This window comes from Capricornis sumatraensis, chromosome 8, assembly GCF_032405125.1.
Source record: "Capricornis sumatraensis isolate serow.1 chromosome 8, serow.2, whole genome shotgun sequence".
Taxonomy (NCBI): domain Eukaryota; kingdom Metazoa; phylum Chordata; class Mammalia; order Artiodactyla; family Bovidae; genus Capricornis; species Capricornis sumatraensis.
The window spans coordinates 111,238,515-111,266,241 of NC_091076.1; the positions used below are offsets into that span (position 1 = coordinate 111,238,515).

Sequence of the window (27,727 nt, forward strand, 5' to 3'; positions counted from 1 at the left end):
AGCGGGGTCCCCACCTCTGAAATCGGGTGCCTGATGACCTGAGATTCAGCCGCTGTAATAATGACAGAAATAAAGTGCACAATAAAGGTGACGCGCTTGGATCATCCCTAAACCACCCCTCCCCCCCGGGTCCGTGGATAAACTGTCTCCCATGAAACTGGGCCCAGGTGCCAGAGACGCTGGAGACCCCTGGGTCAAACCCCCCAGGTACACAGCCCCCTGCCGTGCTTCTCACAGTCCACCACAGGGACGCGGCGTTGTCTTCTCTGGGGGGCACTCATCCCTGAGGGCGGGAAATCCCATCTTTCTTGTCCTCGTATTAATGTGCTTCTTCTTCACTGGCCTGAAGATGTTTCTGATGGAGTATCCTCTGAAAGAATATGGAAGGGGATTTCCCCGGCGGTCCAGTGGTGAGGACTCAACGCTTTCACTGCTGGGGGCCTGGGTTCCATGTTGGTCAGGAAACTAAGATCCCACAAAGGGTGCGGCATTGCCAAAAAAACACAAAATAAATTCAAAAACTGTTGGCGGGGTTGGGGGGGACAATAAACCCCTTCTGCATTAACTCAAGCTGCCCTAGCAAAATAGCACAGACTGCGTGCGCGCGTGCGAGCTCAGTCGCGTCCAACTCCTTGTGACCCTGTGCACTGTAGCCCACGAGCTTCCTGGGCCCATGGCATCTCCAGGCAAGAATACTGGAGTGGCTTGCTGTTCCTCCTCCAGGGGATCTTCCCGACTGGATGTGTGTCTCCTGCACTGGCAGGCGGGTTCCTTACCCCTGAGCCACCTGGGAAGCCAGGTGGTGTACACTAGTCTCCTCCCGGCCCTGGGGGCGGAGGCCTGCAGTCAGGGTGCTCCCAGCCTGGGGACGGGAGGGCTGCGGTCGGGGTGCTCAGAGGCCGGGAGGGCCGTCCCCCTGGCTCGTCTGCTCGCCGCAGCTCCCCGCGGCCTTTTCTCGGTGTACGCTCTGACTTCTCTAACCCTCTCCTTTCTTTTTTTGGCCATTCCCCTGGGCATGTGGGATCTTAGTTCTCAGACCATGGATTGAACCCATATCTCCTGCATTGGAAGCGTGGAGTTTTAACCTCTGGACCACCAGGGAAGTCCCTCTCTCTTCCTATAAAGCCACTAATCCCATCATAGGGGCCCCACCCTATGATCTAATCTAATGCTAAATCCTCTCCAAGGCTCCATTTCCAGACACTGTCGCCTGGGGTGGGGACCAGAGGGTGGGGCTGAAAGGGGAGGCGCACAGACATTTGGCCCCTGAAACCCTCATGGTTTCAAGGTACCTTCAGTGCTTCATCACAGCTCAAAACAAGCACAGAAGATTTCAACTGTATGTAATAGTGTTAGCTAAACTATTAAACCACTCTCCTCATGTATCACCAGAGCAATGTGTCACAGAAACACCAGAGCAAAACCTCCTTAATTCATTTTTATCTATTTACTTATGGCCATACCACGTGGCTTGTAGGATCTTATTTCCCTGACCAGGGGTTGAACCCGGGCCCAGCAGTGAAAGTGCCCAGTCCTAACCACTGGACCGCCAGGGAATTCCCACCATTATTCACTTAAAAATCACTTGGTTCTCATTAGGTTAGAAATTTTCTCTCATTTCACTCTCGTTTTTTTTTTCCAAAACTGCATTTCCATTTTATCGCAATATACTTGACCTTTATGTCCAAAAGTAGTTAATTACCTTGTCCTGTTTTGCGCTGTTTGTTCTAAGTCCCTTCAGCCGAGTCCAGCTCTTGGCGACCCCAGGGACTGCAGCCTCCCAGGCTGCTCTGTCCACAGGACTCTTCAGGCAAGAATACTGGCGTGGGTTGCCATGCCTTTCTCCAGGGACTCTTCCTGACCCAGGGCTTGAACCCTCATCTCTTACGTCTCCTGCATTGACAGGCGAGTTCTTCACCACGAGCTCCATCTGGGAAGCCAGACTTTGTATATAAATTGAAATTTGTTTAATGCTTTGGTCCAAGTGTAAAAAAAAAAAAAAATCCCTTCTAGATTAAGCCACTGTCATTATTACTGTAAGTCATTTGTAATCAAGCCACATATATTATAAACTTTGACAGATTATCATTAAGCACAAGATAACGTTCTTGGAAATACATCTTTAAGGAGAGGCACTTGGGGGGTGGGCCACACTGACTTGCAGAGCGGAGTCTTCCCTGACAGAACATTTTGATCTTCCCCCAAGAGGTGTTTACAGCTGGGGCAGCGCACCCTGGTGAGACCTTGGCTCTGGTTGAGTGAGAGAAGGCCCACCGCGCAGGGATAAAGAAACACCACCCTGCAATGCAGTGGACTCTCACACAAACCAGCTGAGAAAAGAGCTGATGTTCGGGAAAGCGATCCCCCACCTCTGCACCTAGGGACAAATTTTCCCCTTGGCGAATCTCCAGATTTTTCACAAAACACGCATTTCTGTTTGAAGGTCACTCAGTTCGGTTGCGCAGTTGTGTCCAACTCTTTTCGACCCCATGGATGGCAGCACGCCAGGTTTCCCTGTCCATCACCAACTCCCGAAGCTTATTCAAACTCATGTCTCAGTCGGTGATGCCACCCAACCATCTCATCCTCTGTTGTCCACTTCTCCTGCTGCCCTCAGTCTTTCCCTCGAGTGAGTCAGTTCTTCGCATCAGGCGGCCACAGTATTGGAGCTTCTGCTTCAGCATCAGTCCTTCCAATGAATATTCAGGACTGATCTCCTTTAGGATGGACTGGTTGGATCTCCTTGCAGTCCAAGGGACTCTCGAGTCTTCTCCAGCATATCTTTCAACTCTCACATCCATATATGACTACTGGAAAGACCATAGCTTTGACTATATGGACCTCTGTCGACAAAGTAATGTCTCTGCTTTTTAATATGCTATCTAGGTTGGTCACTTGAAGGTCGCTGCCTTCCTTCAAACCATCAGATGGGTCTGGGTTGGGGGACTCCTATAAAGGTCAAGAAAAACTCAGTACCTCCACCTGAAAAATTAAGATTTCTAGAGGTTAAAATCAGTAACATTCTCTGCTGCCTGCAAAGTTCAGTTCAGTCGCTCAGTCATGTCCGACTCTTTGCGACCCCATGAATCGCAGCACGCCAGGCCTCCTTGTCCGTCACCATCTCCCGGAGTTCACTCAGACTCACGTCCATCCAGTCAGTGATGCCATCCAGCCATCTCATCCTCTGTCATCCCCCTTCTCCTCCTGCCACCAATCCCTCCCAGCATCACAGTCTTTTCCAATGAGTCAACTTTTCGCATGAGGTGGCCAAAGTACTGGAGTTTCAGCTTTAGCATCATTCCCTCCAAAGAAATCCCAGGACTGATCTCCTTCAGTGGACTGGTTGGATCTCCTTGCAATCCAAGGGACTCTCAAGAGTCTTCTCCAACACCACAGTTCAAAAGCATCAATTCTTCGGTGCTCAGTCTTCTTCACAGTCCAACTGCCTGCAGAAGCAGACACTAAAAGTTTTAAAGGAAGAATCTGTGTCCATCAAGGGATTTCCCAAGTAGTCCAGTGGTTAAGAACCTGCCTTGCAACACAAGGGACGTGGGTTCAACCCCTGGCTGGGGAGCTGAGATCCCACATGCAGTCGGGCAGCTAAGCCCACAGGCCACAACCAAAGAGAAACCCAGGCACTGTAACTAGACCCAACACACCCAAAATAAGTAAGGAGTAAATGCTTTTAAAGTAAAATTTTAAAAATCTAAAAAAAAAAATTGGGTCCATGGAACACACGTGGTTGGATCATGGGCACCAGAGGCAGACACAGGAAAGGGGGAGACGGGGGGCAGGCCGGTCACCAGGGTCTCCCCACAAGCCCCTCCAGGTTCTGCTCTTCACTGGCTGCTCTGAAGACCCAGCCCTTAAAGCAGGCCTGCGCCTCCCTGAGCTCCAGACAAGATTCCTTTCAGGCTACTTACCCCAAGTTGAGGTTCTCACGGGCTGGTAAATGCAGAGAGCTTATTTGCAAGCCAGGGTCATATCTGCCTAGCAACCCAACGTGAAGACTAGAAGGACTCGGCCTTTGGCTGGGACCAGGCAGGCCAAGTGCGCTCGAAAGAATCTGTTCTCATGCAAATGAGCCAAAGCCAGAGGGTAGAAAAGAGCCCTGCGGACCTCTCTCTGGAGCCAGCGTGCTTCCAGAGGTGCCTCGGGACCGCCTAAGGGGCCCACGATAGCCTTGGCCCCAGCAAGTGAAGCCTGGGGCTCTGCTGCCTCTGGGTTGCGACAGACACAACAGGAGGGGCGAAGGGGGCGCTGAACTCGGAATTTAATTTCCTGATTTTTCTGGTTCTGTATTCCAGATTCCAAAGGTCCTTTTGTTCAGGTTTAGAACTAAACAGAGTTAGTTTTGTTTGGGGGGCAGTTGGTGGGGCAATTGATTCACATGGTAATGCAGTGCTTTCCCTAGAGAAGAGGGAAAAAAAACAGGGTGTCCACCCTTGGTCTCACTAGGATCCAGGGAACAAGGTGAAACCAGCCCCTAACCAGGGTGGGCAAAGGTCACAGGTTTGCGGCTGGCAATACCAGGCAGAAGCTGGGGTCCCAGACACCCTGCTGCTGCCCAAACACAGGTGGCAAGTGTCACACCTGATGGGCTCTCGTTGCAAGAAGCCGGCGTATCTGCACCTGGGCAGAATCCCTCTCGCGCTCTGTGCCTCAACCTTTCTCATCTGTAAAGTGGGCGTAAGTGCCAACTGTAGAAGGCTGGTGACGGGCTTCCCAGGGGCATTAGTGGTAAAGTACTGGATTGCCAGCGCAGGAGACTCAACAGACTCTGGTTCCATCCCGGGGTCGGGAAGATTCCCTGGAGGAGGGCACAGCAAACCACTCCAACAGCCAGAGCCTGGTGGGCTACAGTCCACAGTGTCACAGAGTCCAACACGACCGAGCGCACAGACAGATGGGCACAAAATCAGGTCACACAAATGGCACCTGACGCAGGGAGCAAAGCAAAAGGGAGACAAAAAGCGACTGACAGGTGGCGGTGTTCCGTCACTGAGTCGTGTCCAACTTTGCAACCTCATGGACTCCAGCACGCCAAGCTCCTCTGTCCTTCCCCATCTCCCGGAGTTTGCTCAAATTCACGTCCAATGAGGCGGCAACGCCATCCAACCATCTGACCCTCTATCATCCTCTCCTCCTTTTGCCACTAACAGGTATAATTAATGTTAATAAAATAGCAACCCATTATTATGGCACGCCGCTCCAGTACTCTTGCCTGGAAAATCCCATGGGCGGAGGAGCCTGGTGGGCTGCAGTCCATGGGGTCGCTAAGAGTTGGACACGACTGAGCGACTTCACTTTCACTTCTCACTTTCACGCATTGGAGAAGGAAATGGCAACCAATCCAGTGTTCTTGCCTGGAGAATCCCAGGGACGGGGGAGCCTGGTGGGCTGCCATCTATGGGGACTTAGCAGCAGCAGCAGCAGCAACCCATTATTATCGTTATTATTATTATAGCTCAGTTCAGTCCAGTCGCTCAGTCGTATCCGACTCTTTGCGACCCCATGAATCGCAGCACGCCAGGCCTCCCCATTATTATATTTATGCTCCTCCAAAAGCTAGTCATTTCACTTGGTCAAAGACCCAGATGTGATTTTCCCAAAGGTTCATTTGCCCCCAGGACTTTCTGCACTTTTTGTCTAATTTTTAAAACCAAGAAGATCTTCTGTGACTTGCCGGCAATCACTCAGCTAAATCAATGGACTGCGTGCTCCCTTAGGCTCCTAAGCAGGCCTCAGTACAGTATGTGCTGTGCCATGTTGGATACGGCATTTCCACGCTCCGACAGGGCTGTGTCCTGACGCACTGTAACATCCTAAGTTTCAAGGATTATGTTTCCAGGCACTCCTGATTCAGCACTAAGTGCTTGCATGCCAGTGGTTAAAATCAGAGTCTAAATATCATTACACTGGAGTCTAAGAAGAACAACTCGAAAAGGATCCCCAGGCCGTTGGACCTGATAAGTCAGAAGTAGCAGTGAGGAGAAGCAGTTACGGCGACTGAGGGCTTACCATAAGGCAGTCTCTGGGATCCTTACTTTACCGACATCACCAATCACGCCCTCCGGTTCTGGGAATACCACCACTGTCCCTACTGAATAGATTTGGAAATTGACGCTCCAGGAATCAGGCTGCCTCTGCAAGGCTGCAAAGCGCCCCCGCGGTCCCCAGCGCACTGTCCGAGTCCCAAGAGAGCCCTGCGTCCTCAGAGCCCGCCCCTGGGCCACCCCTGACCCGCAGGACTCGGACCCAAACCACCAGAGAAAGCAGGCAGCGACTGCAAAGAGATCAGTATTAGGACTCGGACCGCCGACTCCGCCCGGCGGCGACCCTCCGTACACGCACCGCCAAATTCGGGTCTCCCGAGTTGCAGACATAAGGAGCACGTTCTCCGAACCCAGACAAGGGAGCGGCCGGCGGGTGCGGAGAAGGAGGCCTCTGCTTCCCAGCAGGTCTCCACGAGGCCCCGGGGACGCGAGGTGGACGCCAGGCGGCCCAGCCTGGGGCCCCAAGGCTCCGAAACACACTGCTTTGTCCCCGCCACGAGCTCGTAACTGAGGTTTCCCGAGTATCGTGTGCTGAGTGCACTGTGACCCAGGGGTCGCGGCCCCCGGACGGGGGCGCGCACCCCCGCCACGTCCCCGCGGAGCCCCGCGGGAGTTAGGCGGCCGCGCACCTGCGAGGACGCCGCCTCCCGCCCGGAGGGGAGGACGCGCGCGCCCCGGGCCGGGGATGCTGACTCAGCCCGGCCGCTCGCTCACATCCCCGGCGCGCCACGCGATGCTGTCGCCGCTGCAGCAAAGGGGGGTGAAGCGAGGCTCCCGTGCAGCGGGGCCGCGAGCTCCCCGGAGCCCCTGCGGTCCCCGTCGCCCCCGCCAAGAGGAACCCCGGGGATGCGCGTGTTGACGAAACCGGGGGAAGTGGGCGCGGGAGGAAGAACTCGGGGTCCCCGGCGCCGCGCGCGCGGCTCACACCCAAACTGGAAGGAACCTGTTCTGCCCGCGGCGGGCGCGGAGCCGCAAGCCGAAGCCCTGCGGGCGCGGGCAGGGCCGCGCAGGGGGCGCGCCGGGGACCTGCGGGCAGGGAGGCGGCCCGCGGAACCCGCGCGCCCGGCCGGAGGTCCCCGCTTTCTGCGCGGCCAGCGCCCGGGTCCGGCCAGGCTGGGCGCGCAGGGATGCGCGGGGCCAGGAGGGGCGGGGGGCGGCGGGCCCAGGATGCCGGCGGCCGGGGCGGGGGCGGCCCTGCGGGGCCCCGCGGCTGATCGGGACGGCGAGGCCGTTACCTTCCGTGACCCCCGGCCCCGGCTCCGGGCGGGCGCGCGCCCGGCACGGCCTCGTCCACGTGGGCCGGCGCGCGCACGCCAGGCCGGCCCCCTCCTTGGCGGCGCTCCGCGCTCGCAGCACATGGTCGGCGGCGCGCCCCCGAGGCCGGCGGAGACCGGCTGCAGCCGGTATAGGATAAGCGATAGGCAGCGGCGCGGGGCCGGGGCGCGGGCGGCCGCACGCACCGCTCGGCTCGGCTCGGGCGCGGGCGGCGGGGCGCGGGGCGGGGGGCGCGGCCCGGGGGCCCGAGGCGCGGGGGCGGGCGGGGGGCCGGGCGCCCGGGGCTCGCCCGCCGGAACCAACTTGCCATAGGCTGGGGCCCACGCCTCAGGGGTTAATCCTTTCTCGCGATCCCGAACTGCTTATAAGGAGGGGGCGGCCCGGCCTCCGCCTTAATTGAGAGCCTTTGGGGTTTATTCTCCTCCGTCCTAACTTGGTGAGTTGGTTTTTTCATCTTACGTGTTTAAAAGTTTGATGGCGGGTTGTGGGTGGTTTTGTGAACACCTGTGTTCGGGGCTTTTGGGGGGCTAGCGTGGCGGGGAGGGTGGTTAGAGGGAGCGGGAGGGAACCACGGAGAAGCCGAGCGTTTTGGAGCCCGTGCTCCCGGAATCCTCTGTGACAGTTGGTAACGCTGGGGGCCCCGGGATGGCGCGCTGTCGCCGGTGTGGGCAGCCGAGAGTTGCCTGTCGGCGGCCCCGGAACAGGGGTCTGGCAGACACCTAAAGGCAGGTCTGGCCTTTGGGTGCCCCCCCGCCCCCCGGCCCCGGCGAGGGTCTCCGGGCTGTCGGCAGCGGGGGCGCCGCGCTGAGCCCGCTGCACGCCTTTTCCGCATGAAGTTGTCCGCGCGTCACGGGAGCGAAATGTCAGAGGTACTGTCCCCAGGCTGGCGCGCGCGCAGGGCGGCCCCGGAGGCAGCGCCGGGGAAAGCGGGGGTCCCGGCCTCCCCGCACCCGCCGCACGCGCCGGGGCGGCCAACCGGGAGGCAGGGTCGGGCCCCGACAGCCGCTCGCCTGCCCTGAGCGGCAGGGCTGTCAGCGGACGGCTGGTCGCGCTCAGCTTCCAAGGTCCCCGGCGCTGCCCACCACGGGGAAGCGCCCGGGGAGCGGAGCGGAGCCGTGGCCAGGGAGGATGGTCTAGCGGAGGAAATGGGTTACTTCCTTCTGGTTTTCTCTGCAGCCTTCTTTTTTAAACTAGAGCCCCACGCTCCCCCAGCAGACAGGTGATAGAAGTTTGTTAGGTGGCACTGAAACTTGTGAGCAAATGCAAGGGCTGGGGGAGTGCGTCAGTCTCAGAGAAGACTTCCCCGGAGCCAAATGGGGCAGAACAAGCGGTGACGACTCGTCCACCTGGGAGCTGGTTTTGTATGCACTGTTTTAGACACCCCTGGGCAGCTCTTTCTGCACGGAGACGGTTTCTGCCCTGGGAATGGGATTTCTCGGTAATCTCATCATTTTGCAAATCATAGTAAGTGGATTAGGTGCAGGGTCTTGTTGGCAAAAAATAGTCCCAAGTGGTGCGCAGAGATCTGTAAGGGAGGGGTCTCCCTGGGTCCAAGCTCCAGCCCCAGCATCTGGTGGTGAGGCGGGGGAACCGTTACCCTGCCTGGTGGATATAGAAATACTTCTTCTCATAATTAAGGGAAGCCTGTCCAAGATAGAGAGTTCCAGTATGTAAATAAACAATGCAGCCAAGTGGAAAAGCTCTTCTCTCTTCATGAGAACCACTAACCCTGAGTTTTCCTTCTGTGGTTTCCCAAAAAGGACTTTCCTCGCTGGAACTCCTGAGGAGGACACTTAAATTAGGGGCTCTGTGTCCGCGTCACCGTCTTGTAAAAGGGGTGAACCAGTTTAGCCAATGATTCAGAGCGGTCGGGGTGGCTGTCCAGGTTAGGCTTGGGACTTTTTTTTTTTTAATAGATCATGGAGGTGAACTTCACCTGAAGACAAACAAGTTCTGACTGCTAGGGCCGGAAACAACTTGTCAAAGCTGCTCTCCAGGCTACGCCTTGTTAAGAAGGTTGGAGGGAGGCGGTGGCTCTGGAGTCTGCGCTTGCACCAGCGGCACCTCTGCCCACCAGAGCCTGCGTTTTGGGCTTCGCGCTGCTCTGACCCTGACAAGCACCCTGATGGGCCAGCCCAGTCCAATATTTCGCATTCTTTATGCCTCCAGGCAAAGCTTTTCTCAGGAAATCAAATCGCAGAGAGATTCCCAGCTCCAGCGGCCTTGGCAGAACAGTCATTTATTTAAGATTAGATGACCAAATACTCATAAGAAATCACTCCAAACGGCCCAGCGCGTTGTATTCATCCTTTTCCTTTGGACGAACGTTAGGGTGAGGGTGGGATGGCTGCCAGGAACCCCAGTTTGGAGTCTGAGCGTCTTACCTTCCAGAGTAGCCACGCCTCACCCCTGCTTTTAGAGGGTGAAACTTAAGAGATGAAGTCATTCCCCCAGTTAATTGTAAAGGGAAATTCAACAAATGCACAAGAACCTCACAAAGGCAGACCTGTGGGCCTTGGGTCAAAGGGCTTAGAAACGGATTGAGAAAGATGAAAGCGTCACGTAGGGTCAGTTAGGGTCAGAGGCTGTCAGGAGTGGAGGTTTCTAGGGCAGGACGAGAGCTGAGATCATCCCTGTCTAGGTCAAGCACCCTGTTCACCTCTTGAGACTGAAAATGAAGGAGCAGCGTGATTCTCCCCAGGCCACAGGGTCGCGCGACTGTCCCCACACAGTCACCGAATATCCCTTCCCGTCAGAGAAACGCATGTACTCATAGAAGCAGACAGATATCTCCGTGTTCTGGAATTCTTAGAGCCTTTTAAGCTGCAGGCCTTGGTTTCTGGCTTTGTTTGTAGAGGCTGACCTGTTTGTTAAGCCGGCCGGCCTGCTGAGTGCATAGCAGCAGAGTCCAGGGAAGGTTTGTTCTGCCAGCAGGGCTTTGGGGGGCTAGAGCCATGCGCTGCTTCAGGAGCGCCCCAGGACACATACTGCGTTCAGTGAAGTTTTATCAAGCGCATACGGCGTGCCGAGCACACTGCCCAGTGCTGGGCCTGGGGCAGCAGCCGCTGTGTGCAGGGCGTCCCCACCGTGTGTCACAGCGTCCGGGCTCCTCTGCTACCATTCTGTGGCACGCTCTCCAGCGCTCGCTGCACCAGAGCACAGAGTGCACGCGGGTGATACAGGAGTGACACTGGGGGGTCTCTGGGTCCTGGGGGGTCACCTTCGCTTTAAGGTGATCGAAGTAATAACGACCTCCCCAACTCTAAGAGCGCAGGTGACAGTTACAGTCGTGTCGGGCTTCAGGGGAGGAGCCTGGATATGAAGCAAAGTTTGCAAAAAAAACCACAGAGGCATCAAACACCCAGGAGGGCTGAGAGAGGGGACGGGAGGGAAGCAGTGACCGCCATCCTGTTGCCGGCCAGCCCGGCACAGACCCCGCCAGCGTCAACGCCTGGCCACCCACGCCTGCAGGCGTCCCCTGGCGCTCACGCCTCCCTCCCAGCTCCCCGGGCACCCTGGGCCACCAGGTTCAACCTGAGGACACGGGTGATCGGGCACTAAAGGGTCAGCTGCCAGAGCTGGGTGGAGCTCTGAGGGGTCCCAGAGCCAACCTCCTCATTTGACTAGTGAGGTGTTCAGGCCCACAGAGGCGCAGCAGCTTTCTCCAGGCCACACAGCAAGGGGGTGAGAGAGAGAGACGGGCCCGTGAGCAGGACGGAGCGCCGGCCTCGCCCAGGGCCTGCTGAGAGGAGGCGGCCTCAGCTTTGTGCGGAGACCGCAGGCTGCTCCTGCTTCTCCAGTGAACGCAGTAGTCGCTCAGTCGTGTCTGGCTCTTTGCTACCCCCTGGACTGCAGCCCGCCAGGCCCCTCTGTCCATCGGATTCTCCAGGCAAGAGTACTGCAGTGGGTTGCCATCCCCTCCACCCAGGGATCGAACCCGGGTTTCCCTCATTGCAGGCAGTTTACCAGGTGAGCCTCCAGGGAAGCCCTGCTCCGCTCCGCTAAGCACCACCCAACCAAAGATCGTGCCTCCGTCCCGCAGCAGGTGAGAGAGGCTCCTTTTGTCCCCCTGGGGCCTTTATCAATGTCAGCCCAATGTGTTTTTGTTCAGGTTGGCCTGAGCCCACTATTAAAATGCTCAGATTTCCAGGGCCCCCTTCTGGGTCAGATTGTGCCCATGTGGCCTTGGACTTAGCCGCCACTGCTGGCCGGAAATGTGCTGAGTTCCGGAAGGACACGGCTGAATGGTTTTAAGATGTGATGGGATTTCAGCCTTAAGGGTTTTTATCATTATCATCAACACACGCTGAGCCGTGGAGGCGGAGGCCACCTCTGTGCTGTCACCGACCCCCCCCCCACCCGTAGGCCCAGGCACCTGGCAGGTACGTACTTGTGTGCAAGGTACCTGAGGGGTCTGTAGGGACCCGGGCCCCAACTTTTGTTTTCCATGAGCTTATAACTTAACTGAGCAAATAAGACAAGTGCATACAAGTAGACAGCACCCTGTTTTTCAAGGATGCTTGTCCCACGAAGAGACCCCTGAGGTTGAGTGGATCAGAGGAAGCCTCATGGAGGAGGAGGACGCAATGGAGCCACACCTTATGGGCGCCAGCTGTACAGAGGGGGCCTCCAGCCTGGGGAGGGGGCATGGCCACAGGCAAGGGGGCTGGAGGCTCCGAGGCCCGGAGGGGTCCAGGGTGGCCTGGCTGGCTAGTTGAGTCCTAGAACAGGCAGGGGTAAGGCTGCAGAGGTCCGTGGACAGGCGGTCAGGGGGGGTGTCCAGCTAGGAAGGACATGGAGCATCAAGCTGGTCCCGTGGATTCTGTCCTTCAGCAAGAGGAAAGCGCTGAAAATGTCATGACGGTGCATTTCAGCAAGATTAATCATACCAGACACGTGGAGCCAGTTAAGACACCAGTGAAGGAGTCTTGGGCTTCCAAGGTGGAGCTCAAAGGAATGGCCGAGTCGGGGAATGAGAGGGGCAGGTGACCTGGGCTGTGGGCCCCCCGACACCCACTTCTTCCCTCCCGGGGGTGACCGTGGTGCCAAAACCGACACTGGCGCGGATCGGGTGGCCAAGAAGCTCGGTCACGTTTCCCACACCAGCTCACAGAGAGGCCTGAACGAACTTTCTGGTCCGCCCAATACATGTTCTTTTTTGCTTCTCAGTCGTAAGCCCACTACTCTTGGCGTGCCTCTGCCCCAGCCGCCTCATCCTGGGGGTGAACTCAGAAAGTCTAAGGCAGGAGGCGGCGGCCTCCACCCCGAGACACACCGAGTTCTCTGCGTCCCATCTTCCCCTTCCACTCTCAGGCATGACACTCGGACTCATCAAAACAGAAGCCTTTGCTGCAGGGAGCATAGGCTTCTTGAAGCATCGTGTGCCCTATTTTATGCAACCAAATAGCGAACAGTAAGAGGGTAAAACGCGTATACAGTCCTTTCAAAGGCCTAGGCTGATGTGCTGTCAGTAGGCTGAACAAGATGGAATGAGGTCAGACTTGCTGCTTTGTAAGAGTCTTAGAGCACATTCTGAATATTGGGTCCCTGCATCAGAAACTGGCCAGTCACCAGCCAGGTGCGAGTCTGTCCTGTTACATCTCCTTCGCCCTCCGTTAGCAATAAGCCCTGCCTCAGGACATGCGCCCTGCAGCGCAGGGCTAGGTTGCCTGTACACTCTGAACCTTCACGGGGATACAGCCGCACAATTTCAGAGGATCCTTAAACTTAAGGTGTTGTCATTCAGTCCCTTAGGTCGTGTCCGACTCTCTGCAACCCCACGGGCTGCAGCACGCCAGGCTTCCCTGCCCTTCACTATCTCCTGGAGTGTGCTCAAATTCACATCCAATGCATCGGTGATGCCATCCAAGCATCTCATCCTCTGTCGTCCCCTTCTCCTCCTGCTCTCAATCTTTCCCAGCATCAGGGTCTTTTCCAATGAGTCGAATCTTCGGATCAGGTGGTCAGAGTATCGGAGCTTCAGCATCAGTCCTTGCAGTGAATATTTAGGGTTGATTTCCTTTCCAGTTGGCTGGTGGGTTGACATTAAGAGCTCAGAGACCACAGACTCATTGACTCCTGTCAGTGAGTTTAGTTGGGCTAAGAACACACACGACTGTTTGAAAGTGTTTGCAGCTGCAAAGGTTTTGAAAATGCCTGTGTTTATGGGCTTCCGTCCACTGCAGAACCGCAGGGACTTAAACGTCCCTGCCTCCAGGATTCGGAGAAGGCAATGGCACCCCACTCCAGTACTCTTGCCTGGAAAATCCCACGGATGGAGGAGCCTGGTGGGCTGCAGTCCATGGGGTCGCACAGAGTCGGACACAACTGAAGTGACTCCGCAGCAGCAGCAGCAGCAGCCGCCTCCAGGAGTAACTGGAGTGTGTCCCCTTAGTGGTGGTACAGCCCTGTCTGTTCTGATGTTTGTTGCAACTTGAAAAGCACAGTGAAGTTGGGGGTAACTGGCTTAAGTGCCCTGGCTGCCCAGACCCCCGAGTCGGTGGCGCCTGATTTGGCCCTTACATCCTAGAGTGCTGGTCCTGCGTGGAGGAGGTCCAGCCCTCAGACATCACGGCGCTGTGAGGAGCTTGATCGTGCTGAGCCGGCTCCCAGGAGACAGGTGCCCACGTTTTCATCTGCCCCATTCCGGTCCTGCAGGTGCGTCCGCACGTGACCCCAGACCCTGATCGGATGGGAAGCAGGCGGCTCTGAAGGACCCGTGGCACCGGGCAGACGCAGGGCGTCTCCCGCACTTGGCCCTGGAGGGTGGCCTGTGCGCCTCTTCCTGGGCTTCGTTTCCGACCCACGTGTCTTCTGGTCAGTTCAGAACCTGAACTTGTCTTCAGGTTCACGGTCAGCATGGACACCTTTCTTCATCCTCCAAAGTGCCTCTAAATATCCTGTCCGGGCCCTTTATGTTTGTGTGGTTAGTTTTTCCCATTAACTGCCATGGCTTGGAAACCCAGCTTCCCCAAGGGCTCCATACAAAGATAGCTCCTTAGGTGAAAGCTAGCTAGCTCGAAGGATGGATGGATAGGTAGACGACAGAGACAGAAGGCGACAGGTAACAGGTGACAGACAAACAGATAAATGGACAGATATAAACAGATGGGTAGATGCTATTCAAAGACATTACCCTAACTGCACATGATTTAAATGCTCATTGACCTAAGAACTGTAGTAAGTAGCTCTTATCCGTGATGTCCAGTATTGGAATCATCTACCCTCAGGCCATTGCTGGTCTAAGTTTGTTTTAATTTTTTCTTTCAGATTAAGAATGTCCCATAAGAAACTGCAGCTTTGTTGCAGAGCCAATGTTTATACTCAAGTGCCTGACGGCGGATGGGGCTGGGTGGTCGCGGTTTCTTTTTTCTTCGTTGAAGTCTTCACCTACGGCATCATCAAGTCGTTCGGCGTCTTCTTCAATGACTTAATGGACAGTTTCGATGAATCCAATAGCAGGGTCTCGTGGGTCATCTCCATCTGTGTGTTCGTCTTAACATTCACAGGTTAGTACGTTTTTCAGCTTCAGCGCCAGATAAGCATGTGTGTCTTGGCAGTTTGCCTAATGAGGTAAGAGAGGCTGAGGAAGACGGTCTGTTTGCCAGACCTGACTGCCGTCAGCTCAGGGCACACGTGTTAAAGGCCTCCCGTGCGCGCTCTTAGGGTCCTGCGGAGTACCCGGAGGACAGCAGCAAGCTCCAGCTCACGGGGAAGCTAGTCGTTTCCCAGAGAAGAAACGTCACAAAGTCTTTGGCATCCCGGGCCCTGGTCTCGTAAAAACGTGCTGAGGAAATGGGTGGAAACTGCAGGTGTGGCTGCAGGCAGAAGAGAGATGGAATGTGTGAAAGGAGAGCATGAAAAATTATACATGTTTTCCAGAGGGCACGTTGTGAATTCCAAACACGTCTTTCCCTAAAGGAGTTCCCGTCAGGTACGATACGTTGTAGTGTAATTCTTAACACACTCACTTTCACTTCGTCCCCTGGAGACCTAGCAACACGGCGCAGCAGTGAGGTCTCGTGATGGTTCATCCGTCCGTCGGGGCCACGGCAGGCTTTCCTGAGCAAGCAGGCCGTTGCACTTACCCTGTGTTAGTGGGGCTGCATTCAGCTTCCCTAACGTTAGGTTCACATCCTGCCATGGAGCCGTCGCTGCTCAAGTTTTCTGAAGTGTCATTCGCTCTGTCTGACTTTCTGTGACCCCGTGGACAACCTGCCAGGCTCCTCTGTCCATGGGATTCTCCAGGCAAGAATACTGGAGCCGGTTGCCATTCCCTTCTCCGGGAGATCTTCCCGACCCAGGGATCCAACCCAGGTCTCCTGCATCGCAGGCGGACTGTCTGCCATCTGAGCCCCCAGGGAAGCGCAAGCCTGTCTCAGTGTACTCAGGTTTCTGCCCTGCCCTGCCTGAAAGGGGCAGCGCCACTGTTCTCTGCTGGAGTCAGACTCCCTCCCCTTGGTCCCGATTCCCTCTCCTACATGCTTCATGGACGCGCTCCTAGTTCTGCTGTGAAGATTAAGATGATTTCTTAATTGGCGGCCTGTTTACTTTCTTGGAAAGGTAACTTACATGGACTAGAACCAAAATTTTACGTTTGGTAACTGAAATAAGAAAATTCCAAAGTTGAACTTTAGCCCTTTTCTAACCAAAGATAATACAGTCAACAAGAAATACCCAGTTACTACTACTGTAACAAAGATAACTTTCTTTTTTTTAACTTTAATTCACTAACTGATTTGTTTGGCCATGCTGGGTCTTAGTTGCAGCATGTGGGTTCCAGTTCACTGACCAGGGATCGAACCTGGGCCCTCCGAGTTGGGAGTGCAGTTTCTTAGCCTCTGAACTGCCGGGGAAGTCCCAGAAGATGTTCTGAATGCTGTTATGTTGTTGTTATTGTTCAGTCACTAAGTCATATCCTCATATCCAACTCTTCGCGACCCCATGGACTGGAGCACGCCAGGCTCCTCTATCCTTCACCATCTCCCAGAGCTTGCTCAAACTCACGTCCACTGAGTTGGTGATGCCATCCAACCATCTCATCCTTTGTCGCCCCCTTCTCCTCCTGCCTTCAGTCTCTCCCAGCATCAGGGTCTTTTCCAATGAGTCGGCTCTTCAGGTGGCCAAAATACTGGAGCTTCAGTTTCAGTCCTTCCAATGAATATTCAGGGTTGATTTCCTTTAGGATTGACTGCTTTGATCTCATTGTCCAAGGGACTCTCAAAAGTCTTCTCTGGAACCATAATTGGAAAGCTGAAAGCATCAGTTCCTTAGTGCTCAGCCTTCTTTATGGTCCAGTTCAGTTCATTTCAGCCGCTCAGTCGTGTCGGACTCTTTGCGACCCCATGAATCAAAGCACACCAGGCCTCCCTGTCCATCACCAACTCCCGGAGTTCACTCAGACTCACGTCCATCAAGTCAGTGATGCCATCCAGCCATCTCACCCTCTGTCGTCCCCTTCTCCTCCTGCCCCCAATCCCTCCCAGCATCAGAGTCTTTTCCAATGAGTCAACTCTTCGCATGAGGTGGCCAAAGTACTGGAGTTTCAGCTTTAGCATCATTCCTTCCAAAGAACTCCCAGGGCTGATCTCCTTCAGTAGACTGGTTGGATCTCCTTGCAGTCCAAGGGACTCTCAAGAGTCTTCTCCAACAAGTTCAAAAGCATCAATTCTTCAGTGCTCAGCCTTCTTCACAGTCCAACTCTCACATCCATACATGACCACTGGAAAAACCATAGCCTTGACTAGATGGACCTTTGTTGGCAAAGTAATGTCTCTCCTTTTAAATATGCTGTCTAGGTTGGTCATAATTTTTCTTCCAAGGAGTAAGCGTCTTTTAATTTCATGGCTGCAATCACCATCTGCAGTGATTTTGGAGCCCAAAAAATAAAGTCTGACACTGTTTCCACTGTTTCCCCATCTATTTCCCATAAAGTGATGGAACCAGATGCCATGATCTTCGTTTTCTGAATGTTGAGCTTTAAGCCAACTTTTTCAGTCTCCTCTTTCACTTTCTTCAAGAGGCTTTTTAGTTCCTTTTCACTTTCTGCCATAAGGGTGGTGTCATCTGCATACCTGAGGTTATTGATATTTCTCCCGGCAATCTTGATTCCAGCTTGTGTTTCTTACAATCCAGCGTTTCTCATGATATATTCTGCATATAAGTTAAATAAGCAGGGTGACAATCTACAGCCTTGACGTACTCCTTTTCCTATTTAGAACCAGTCTGTTGTCCCATGTCCAGTTCTAACTGTTGCTTCCTGACCTGCATATAGGTTTCTCAAGAGGCAGATTAGGTGGTCTGGTATTTCCATCTTTTGAAGAATTTTCTACAGTTTATTGTGATCCACACAGTCAAAGGCTTTGCCATGTCAATAAAGCAGAAATAGATGTTTTTCTGGAACTCTCTTGCTTTTTCCATGATCCAGCGGATGTTGGCAATTTGATCTCTGGTTCCTCTGCCTTTTCTAAAACCAGCTTGAACATCTGGGAGTTCACGATTCACATATTGCTGAAGCCTGACTTGGAGAATTTTGAGCATTACTTTACTAGCGTGTGAGATGAGTGCAATTGTGTGGTAGTTTGAGCGTTCTTTGGCATTGCCTTTCTTTCGGATTGGAATGAAAACTGACCTTTTCCAGTCTTGTGGCCACTGCTGAGTTTTCCAAATTTGCTGGTATATTGAGTGCAGCACTTTCACAGCATCATCTTTCAGGATTTGAAATAGCTCAACTGGAATTCCATCACCTCCACTAGCTTTGTTCGCAGTGATGCTTTCTAAGGCCCACTTGGCTTCACATTCCAGGATGTCTGGCTCTAGGTGAGTTATCACACCATTGTGATTATCTTGGTCATGAAGATCTTTTTTGTATAGTTCTTCTGTGTATTCTTGCCACCTCTTCTTAATATCTTATGCTTCTGTTAGGTCCATACCATTTCTGTCGTTTATCAAGCCCATCTTTATGGTCCAGGTCTCACATTTGTACATGACTCCTGGAAAAACCAGAGCTTTGAGTAGACGGACTTACACAGAATGCTTCCATCCTGGTCACTAATGCCTGAGTCTGCGCACTGCCTAAAAATGGCCCTGGTGATTTCATTCTTCGCTATATTAACACATGAGCTGACGCTCTAGCTGCATTGAGAGAGATGTACGGCCCAACCTCAACACCACTGAGTCCTTTTTTGGTGGTTTTGCTCTTTCTGTCCAGCATGTGCCACACTGTCCTTCCCCCTCCGAGTCTGGAGGGTCCCCTTATCTCCTTGTACTCGGGGGCAGGGGGGCGGGTAGCAGTGGTAACCCAAGTAACATATAACTAGGAAACTTATTTGCCAGACTTAGATGTCCTGGGGGACAGCGTGCATAGAAGCTGTGCCAACTGTAATGCATCAGCCACTTTGAATTATCCGTCCCATGGCTCGCCTGCTTCTGCTTTGCATAACAGAACCCACCATACTTTCATACCATTTGCAAAAAAGTCAAGTGGAATTTGACCCTAAATGGAGTCTTGTTCAAAAGAATCCAAAGCAATGAGTATAGAAGGGAAAAAAGTGACATAGAGTCATTGGAAATCGCATGTTTATTGCAGAGTGACATAAATGTAATCCAGCTCCAGTTTCATAGGGGCTCCTGGGGGGTCAGAGTCTGTCATCTAAGAAGATGGGTGTAAGTTTTAGACTGTGACTCTGGCTTTCTCTTTGAGGAGCCCCCAGAAGAGATTTTAGAGGATGGGATCTTACGACGGACTTACAGGCACGAGAACAGACTTGTGGTTCCCAAGGCGGGAAGGAGGCGGTGTGGGGTCGGCCGGTGCAAACTAGCGTGTGCGGGACCGATGAAGGGCCAGGGCCTCCTGTGCGGCACAGGGACCTGCGTTCAGCGCCGGTGAGGAACCTCAGCGGGCGAACTCCCTGTGGTCCAGTGGTTAGGACTCTGAGTCTTCCCTGCCGGGGGCCGGGGTTCAATCCCTGATGGGGAACTAAGATCCCACCAGCTGCAGTGCAGCCGAAAACCACAGTGAGAGAAAATTCTAAAGCATTTATGCAACTGAATCACTCTGTTGCAAGTCAACTACACTTTGGTAACAAGGTGAAAAGACAGACTCCCGGGGAGGCGGGGCTGAGGCCCTGGGGGCTGATGCCCGTCCCGCTCTCCTCTGCAGCCCCGCTCTCCACGGTCCTGAGCAGCCGGTTTGGACACCGCCCGGTGGTGATGCTGGGCGGCCTGCTGGTCAGCGCGGGCATGGTGGCGGCCGCCTTCTCGCAGAAGGTCCATCACATGTACATCGCCATCGGCGGCGTCTCTGGTGAGCACCTCCCCCGGGCTCGCACCTTCTCCGGAGACTCGGGGTCGAGAACGGGCAGTGGGGGAGGAGGGACCCGCACCCATTCGCGTCTCTCCCTCCCGTTCTCTTTCCTCTTTAAAATGAGGGCTGTCCCACATCTCTGCTTCTGAACTGGGCCGGACGCGCTCCTCTTCTCAACGCCCAGGACTTTCTGTCTGATGTTGTTTTAACATTTACCGATGAGAAAGAGAACTTCTCTTTCACAAGAGTTTGCAGGCACAAGACGTCCTTTTCACAAAATAAGGTTTGAATGTCTTTAACCAGCGCTTCCCAAGTCTGGCTGTGAGAAGTCTGAGCTGTAGGGGAGGTGCCAGTGCTGGACCGAGGGGTCTGAGGAAACTTTTCCCATTTCAAAGGAGTCTGTACATAAGTCACAGATTTTATATATATATACACACACACATAACTGACTTTCCTGACAGCTCAGTTGGTAAAGAATCTGCCTGCAATGTAGGAGACCCCAGTTGAATTCCTGGGTTGGGAAGATCCCCTGGAGAAGGGAAAGGCTACCCACTCCAGTATTCTGGCCTGGAGAATTCCATGGGCTATACAGTTGCAAAGAGTCAGACACGACTGAGCAATTTTCACTTTCTTATATATATCATAAGTATATATATAAAACTCCATAACTCTATATATAACTCTCTGTATAACCCTCTATAACTGTGTATATATAAAACTCTGTATATGTGTAATTCTGTATATAACTAAAACTTTTTCCCTTTCAAAGGAGTCCACACATTACTCACAGATTATATATAATTATCCCTACACACACACACACACACACACACACACACACACACACACCCCAGCTTCCCCAGTGGCTCAGTGGCAAACAATCTGCCTGCAATGCAGGAGCCGCCGGACACACAGGGTTGATCCCTGGGTTGGGAAGATCCCTTGGAGAAGGAAATGGCAACCTCCTCCAGTATTTCTGTCTGGGAAATCCCATAGACAGAGGCACCTGGCAGGCTACAGTTCAAGGGGTCAGAAAGAGTTGGACTGAGTGACTGAACACACACACAGATAATTCTGTCTATATAACTAAATACATGCACGTATACATAGAAAACTTTTCCCCTTTAGTGGAGTCCATGCATTACTCAGATTCTATATAACTGTATATATACGTACATAGTGAAGATCTGCAGGCTTTTTCCCATATATTTCTGCACATACAAAAACTCATTTATTTCCAAATAGAAGTCTTATGTAAAAACTATATTTGATAAGGGTTCTGTGCACTGTGAATTATATAAATCTGGGGGAAAAACTGCAGAAAAGTAGGAAAGAAAATTCCACGAAACAGATTTTTCTGTTCCCTTTTTTTTTTCCTTACAACAAGCTTCCCAAAACAGCTCTTGCAGTTTTTCCAGACCTCTGATGAAACCTGCTTTGCTTTGCTCCAGAATGAATTTCTGGGCTCCCTGAATGTAATCATTTCTAAAATAAGCGCCCAAATCCCAGCGCTTTGAACGCACCCTTCGGGCATCAGCCGGCGTGTGGTTCTCACTGTCTCGCTGCGTCCCATCACAGGCCTGGGGTTCTGCTTCAGCTTTCTGCCGACGGTCACCATCCTGTCACAGTACTTCGACAAGAGGCGCTCGGTGGTCACGGCGGTCGCTTCCACGGGAGAATGTTTCGCCATGTTCGCCTTTGCGCCAGGTAAGCGGACGGCCAGAGCGCGCGTGTTCCTGGGAGCCGGCCCTTCGTGCTCGAGGTCGTGCAGAAGCACAGGCTAAGTGTCTTCTCCAGTCCGGCACGTTTTCAGGATCTATCCTCCCTCACCCCCATTTTAGGAGTTCATCCAGGTTTACATAAATAGGAAGCAGCGTATGTGCGTGTGTGTGCACGTGTGTGCTCGGTCGCCCTGTCGTGTCCAACTCCTTGCAGCCCTATAGGAAGGTATGCGGCATATACTCAGCGAGGAAGCTTGAACCGTCGATTCCGAAATACATCTGGGGGCTGCTCATACTATTCTATTTCTCTCCTTGGTCAAAAGAGCCATATTCTGTGCAGATTTAACTGGTGCTGGTGCTGGTCGGGCTCCTTAGCTATGTGTGGATGACCTCACGGGGAGACTTTTATCACTGGGTTAGTTCCCCGTCTTAGCTGTGAGCTTGTGACTCTCACTAACCAGTGGTAGAGAAATCACCTCGGAGACCTGGATTCACCTCTTACCCTGCCGTTCTCTGGTGAGTGTGTCTGTGAATGGCAGTGGCGTTCAGAGGAGCTGCAGAGTTTCAGGGTGGCATGTCGCGTCGGAAGCTTTTCAGGTAGTTCAGAAGAACTAGTGCGTGCGTGGCTATAAGCACACAGACAGGAAGCTGTTCCTCGCTGAGTTTCGGTGACGGCAGGCACATGGGTGTCCGTCTTTGCACTTTCTGTTGGTTTGAAATGTTTCAGAATAAAACCTTGAGGGACAGTCAGTGGCCTGCGAACCCCCGAAAGGTGGAAACTCCATCTGGGTCCGGCTTTATTCCCTAGCTCATCCCTGGCACCTGGCAGGTAGGCACCAAGCAACGTCAGATGGAGAAAAGGAGACCAGTTATTGCCAGAAGAGGGTCGAAAGCACTTGGAAATGCCCAAGCCTGAAGGAGTTTACAGTTCTGAGTTTTCTGTATTAACGGGAGAAATAGAGGTAGGAGCAAAAAAGTGCTGAAGTAGTCAATGGAGCCCCCCCCACCCCCGGCCCAGAAGATGGGGCTGTCTCGCTAAGCCCATCTTCTTAGTAACCAAGTTACCGCGTCTCTTAAACCTGACTGTCACCTCTCACAGTGAAAATCAAGTGAAGAGAAATTCTCAGGAACATCATTTCACCTTCCTGGGATAATGACAAAGATACTTGGAATCTCGTGGGGCCTGTTTATCCTCTCGTCACTGGGGAGCTTGAGGCATCCTTCGGCCCGACCCCCCTCCCCATGCCAGGGTCCCGCCCTGGCTTCCAGGATGCCTCTAGGCTGGCAGGAAGGTAGTTAGGGCATCCCACAGACTAGAAAGCGGAGGATAGCATCAACCCAGCTCCTGACAACCCTGCACTGCGATCACACAGTAACTGTTAATTCCAGGGCAGCCCTGTGAGCTTTCGGATTCTTAGCTGGCTCTCTCCTCCGTCTGTTACTGTTGGGAGCTAAAGGAGTGCCTGGAGAAGGACCCAGCTCAAAGGGTAGAAGTTCCGTTTTGAAAAGGCCAGAGAGTCAGTATTTCAGGCTTCCCGGACACAAGTCTTTGTCAGATCTGCTCACCTCTGCGGTGACGGCACGGGGGCAGCTCAGACGGTGCTGAAGAATGCTCCCAGCTGTGTTCCGGTCGAGGTCTATGACCCAAGCCGGGCCGGGGCTGGGGCTGGCCGGCAGGTCGCCTTCCGTGCACCCTGATGCGGGTCACGAGCTTCGTTCATTTCTTGTGCCTCTGCTTGGAGGAAGGCACCCCCCAAAGCTCCCTTGCAAGCCTGGGCTGGAAGTGTTTGTCCCGTCTTGCCCTGATGCATCTTCGTCCTCTCGAGCCCTGAAGGCGCCCAGGGACGATGCGTGTCGGGTTGGCTTTCCTCCTTGCTGTGCTGGGGCTTCGCGGCCGCGCTGGCTTTTCTCTGGCCGTGTTGCACGAGGGCATCTCCCTGCAGTGGCGCCTCGTGGTCGAGCGCGGGCGCCGAGGCGCTCAGCCTGCAGGACTTGGAGCTCGTGGGCCCAGCAGTCGTGTCGCACGGCCTTCAGTCACTGCTGGGCGTGTGGGATCTTCTGGAGCAGGGCTCCAGCCCGGGTCCCCTGCGCTGGCAGGCGGAGCCTTTGCCCCGAGCCACCGCAGAAGTCCCAGCTGAGGCGTCACCGTTCGTCAGCCCCCGTCCGCAGCTGTCTTTCCTCCGCATCCCGAGTCCCCCGCTGACCCTGGGTTTTCTTTCTGCGTCTCCCCCGCGCCCCGCAGCCATCACGGCCCTGAAGGAGATGGTCGGCTGGAGGTACAGCATGCTCTTCGTGGGGCTCCTGCAGCTCAACCTTGTGGTCTGCGGCGCGCTGCTCAGACCCATCGTCATCGTCGGCACGCTGGGGACCCCCGAGACCCCCGCCCCCGAGCCCCGGAAGGAAGCGCAGTATATGCTGGAGAACGAGAAGACCCGCACCTCCATCGACTCCATTGACTCAGGAGTAGAGCTAACTACCTCACCGAAGAACGTGCCTGGCCACCCGGCCGCAGTGGAGCCCGCAGCCGAGCTGCAGGCCCGGGGCCGGCCCGGCGCGCCGCTGCTGGACTTCTCAGTGCTGACGGAGAGGGGCTTCATCTGCTACACGCTCTTCGGGCTGTTCGTGACGCTGGGCTTCTTCGCCCCGTCCCTGTACATCATCCCGCTGGGGCTCAGCCTCGGCCTGGACCGCGACCGCGCGGCGCTGCTGCTGTGCGCCATGGCCGTGGCCGAGGTGTTCGGCCGCATCGGGGCGGGGCTGGTCCTCAACCGCGAGCCCATCCGCAAGGTCTACATCGAGCTGGTCTGCGTCGTGCTGCTGGCCCTGTCCCTGTTCACCTTCGCCTTCGCCGCGGGCTTCTGGGGCCTCATGGCCTGCAGCGTCTTCTCAGGGGCCATGATCGGGACCGTGGCGGGCACCCACATCCCGCTGCTCGCCGAGGACGACGTCGTGGGCATCCAGAAGATGTCGTCGGCGGCCGGGGTCTACGTCTTCTTCCAGAGCATCTCGGGGCTGGCCGGACCCCCCCTTGCAGGTAAGCTGCATACACAAGGGAGTGCCCTTGTGGGCTAAGTTTCCCCTTTCTTTTCCATGGTGGTTCAATCCCAGGATACTGACTGCAGTCCCCGGTGCCCTGCGGTAGGGCCTTGTGTCGTCCATCCCCCGTGTACCGTTTGCACCTGCCGACTCCGGGCTGCCCCGCCCCACGGCCCTTCCTCCTCGTGGCCACGGGTCTGTCGTCTGTGAGCCCACCCATTTCACAGGGGCTTTCCCCTGTGTCTGAGATTCCACGTACAAGGGTACCATCCTGTTACGAGTCGTGCCAGCTTCCTATTCAAGTTGAATGAGAAACAGCGTCTGTTGACCTTGATACTTGCAGAGCATTTTAGAGGTGTCAGGATGGACAGTATCTGAGCCACTGCTCTTGACTTACCGTGAGCATGTGAACCCCGGGGTGTGTCAGCCCCCAGCCCGAGGCAGGATCGGCGCCCCGGTCAGGAGGGACTGGGGTCTGCAGCCTGAGCCGCCTGGGCGTTTGCTACCGGGTCGCCTTGTGAGACGCTCAGCAGGGGACACAGGGATTTTTGACCTCATTACACTCTGACTTTTCAGAAAACAGGACTGAGGGGCTTCTGTAAGCCAGCGTCCCTTCGGGGAATGGCTTTTAGGGAACTGAACCCAGAGCAGCATTCTGCGGAGACTCCGCGGGTCACTTGGGAACATATCCTTGTAGGAAGGACGTGTCTGTTTTATATCTTGCGTGTTAAGTCTCTCAGTTGTGTCCAACTCTTGGCGACCCTGTGCACTGTACCTGCCAGGCTCCTCTCTGTCCATGGGATTCTCCAGGCAAGAATACTGGAGTGGGTTGTCACTTCCTCCTCCAGGGGATCTTCCCAACCCAGGGATCGAACCCCAGGGCTCTTACGTCTCCTGCACTGGCAGGCGGGTTCTTTATCACGAGCGCCACCTGGGAAGCCCCGTTTTATATCTTGGACCGGAAATAAGTCCTTGAGGTTACCACAATTACACATCGTACCCAGTGACCTGAGGTGGACCAGGGTGAAGTTCCCAGAGCTCCTTCCTCTCGGGAGAGGATGTCAGGTTTCTTTCCAAGGAAATGAACGTCTCCCTGATCGCATGTTTTACGTTCTTGACCAGGACAGACCTGCCCACAAAGAACATACAAAGGGACAGAGTTTTCTCAGGTGCTAGGTGGGGGGTGTCTGTGTCTCCTCTCCCGTCTAGAAAACACGCCTACCTTCCAAGCTCTTTTCTCCTTAAGAAAGCCAGACAGAACCAGGGAGGCAGAGAGCCCGAGAGGTGCCGAGCTGGGGGGAGCCCGGGGCGGGGCGAGGGTCTGCGTGGCTAACGTCCGCTGCCCCCGCAGGTCTGCTGGTGGACCAGAGCAGGATGTACAGCAGAGCCTTCTACTCCTGCGCGGCTGGGATGCTGGTAGCCGCCGTGTGCCTCGCCCTCGTGAGACCCTGCAAGCGGGGGCTGTGCTGCCGGCCCCGAGCCCGGGAGGGCAAGGCCGAGGGTCCCCACGGGAGAAAAGCGTTGCAGGACATCCCCGAAGACTTTCTGGAGATGGACCTGGGGAAGACCGAGCCCAGAGCTCCTGCAGGCACGGAGCCCGTCTGACGCCCGCGCCTGCCGCTGCAGCGCCGGGCTGGGGAGGGCGTGGGGCGGGGGGCCCGGGGCGGCAGAGCAGCGGACCGCCCGCCCGCTTTCCGACTGCACCTCAAAGGGAATGTATGCGAGAACCGCTACCAGCATCCTTCTTGTTTTCTTACAAGTTTCCTTTTTTGCTTGTTTTTTATGCCAAAACAAAAGCAGTGGAGCGCCTTTCTGTGCATCAGCCTGGCTGGGTTCAGCAGCAACACAAAGACAGGCAGGAGGGCTCTGGGCCACCCTCCGGGTTTAAAATAGGGACATGAACTGGCAAAGTGGTTTGAAGAGCTCTGACGTTTGAGAAGCCGCTATCGTAGAAACTGACATCTGGCCCAGGCCACTGAAATGAAATCAGCCACTCAAAAACCAAACAAAAAAAAACAACTTACGCCATTTTAAAAATTGCTCATTTTCAGAACTATGAACATATTGTTTAAAAACCTTTGAAAAATTCTGAGGTTTCCATTAACACATTAGGGCCTCTGAATTTTCCAGATATTCCATGGAAACAAAGTACAATTTAAGACCAAACCTTTGGCCAGTAAATGGAAATTTTTAAAAATATACGTAACTTGAACTTCAGAAATGTGAAGATGACCAGTTCTTTGTACAGCCAGTCATTCACCAGTATCTCAATACGGAGCACACAGCACGGCATTCAGAAATGGATTTCCTATTGCTTTTTAATTATTCAGAAATATGTGATTGTAGTGTCTTTAATTTAAACCACTATTTATTATTAAGTTATTCTAGAATGAATAAAGTAATCAAAAGAAAGAAAGTCTGAGACATAAGCAGAATTTTCACCTCCCTTCTGCAGTCCTTGACACGCCTCTTTTAACTTGTAAAGTTACTCTCTAAAAGGCCGAGTTGTAAGGATTCTTCAGTGTGATGGCAGTGTGTGTGATTTAAAGGGGGTGGGGGGATGAACAGCAAATCGCCTTAGCTTTTTTAAATGATTTATCACCTAAGAATACTTGAGGATCTTCTTTGATCAGAATTATATCTCATTGAATTGTTGAAGCATTTGATTTTTTTTTTTTTTTTTTACGATCTCACTGTTGAAGCATTTCTGTGTTTCACGTGGGGTAGCAGAGACAGTTAATTCACCGTCGTGAGTTACATCCTAGAAAGCCTGATTGCTCTGTGTTACAGGGTCACTATTCTTGGCGTTACACTACACGGATAGTATTTCTCATGTGCACGTTTTTTTTTGTTTTGTTTTTGTTTTTTCTGTAAAAGGGCGGATTTCTGTAAAAGGACTCACATGTCCTGATCTACAGGTGACGGTCAGAACCGCTGCTCCATGTCTACTCATTTTACTGTTAATTTTTGACAACTCAGGGGGAAAAAAATATAACAAGCCTAGTTTGGTTCCAGGTACACACAAGCTCGAATGTTTCTCTGCACTGAGACGAATGTGGCATAGCTCACCACGGCCTGCTCCGTTTCTGTGTAGCGTTGGATCAGCCATAGAAACAGGACAATCTGTAGACCCTGGGGAGGGCGGGGAGGAGGCAATCACCGAGTGCCCGTCAGAGACAGGCACAGCTGGGACAGGCAGGCGGGGCAGACCTCACTGCCCAGAGGGACTCGCAGCTTGTGGCACGCTTGCAGGCTTCACGACTTCAGCACTTTACTACATTTTTTACTATGAATGTTCGATACAATTTGATATTTATAACTGGTTTCAGAGCGAT

General features: G+C 54.0%; 2 protein-coding genes across 2 annotated transcripts in view; one reads left to right on the forward strand and one right to left on the reverse strand.

Moving 5' to 3' along the window:
- The window catches only part of ARSG (arylsulfatase G), a 101,410-nt gene that overhangs the window by 66,482 nt on the left and 7,201 nt on the right, over positions 1-27,727 (reverse strand). The window lies entirely within an intron of this gene.
- SLC16A6 (solute carrier family 16 member 6) lies at positions 7,690-25,997 on the forward strand. Its single transcript, XM_068978425.1, has 6 exons — positions 7,690-7,767; positions 14,601-14,839; positions 19,492-19,635; positions 21,214-21,342; positions 23,599-24,390; positions 25,744-25,997. The coding sequence occupies exons 2-6, from the start codon at positions 14,608-14,610 to the stop codon at positions 25,995-25,997; spliced, it is 1,551 nt and encodes a 516-aa protein (XP_068834526.1). The 5' UTR covers positions 7,690-7,767; positions 14,601-14,607.

Excerpts from the sequence above, each read along its gene's own strand:
- SLC16A6 (XM_068978425.1), top strand. The coding sequence starts at position 14,608 with ATGTCCCATAAGAAACTGCAGCTTTGTTGCAGAGCCAATGTTTATACT. Across the intron at positions 21,343-23,598 it reads CATGTTCGCCTTTGCGCCAG|CCATCACGGCCCTGAAGGAG; the intron begins GTAAGCGGACGG and ends CGCGCCCCGCAG. Across the intron at positions 24,391-25,743 it reads GGCCGGACCCCCCCTTGCAG|GTCTGCTGGTGGACCAGAGC; the intron begins GTAAGCTGCATA and ends CTGCCCCCGCAG.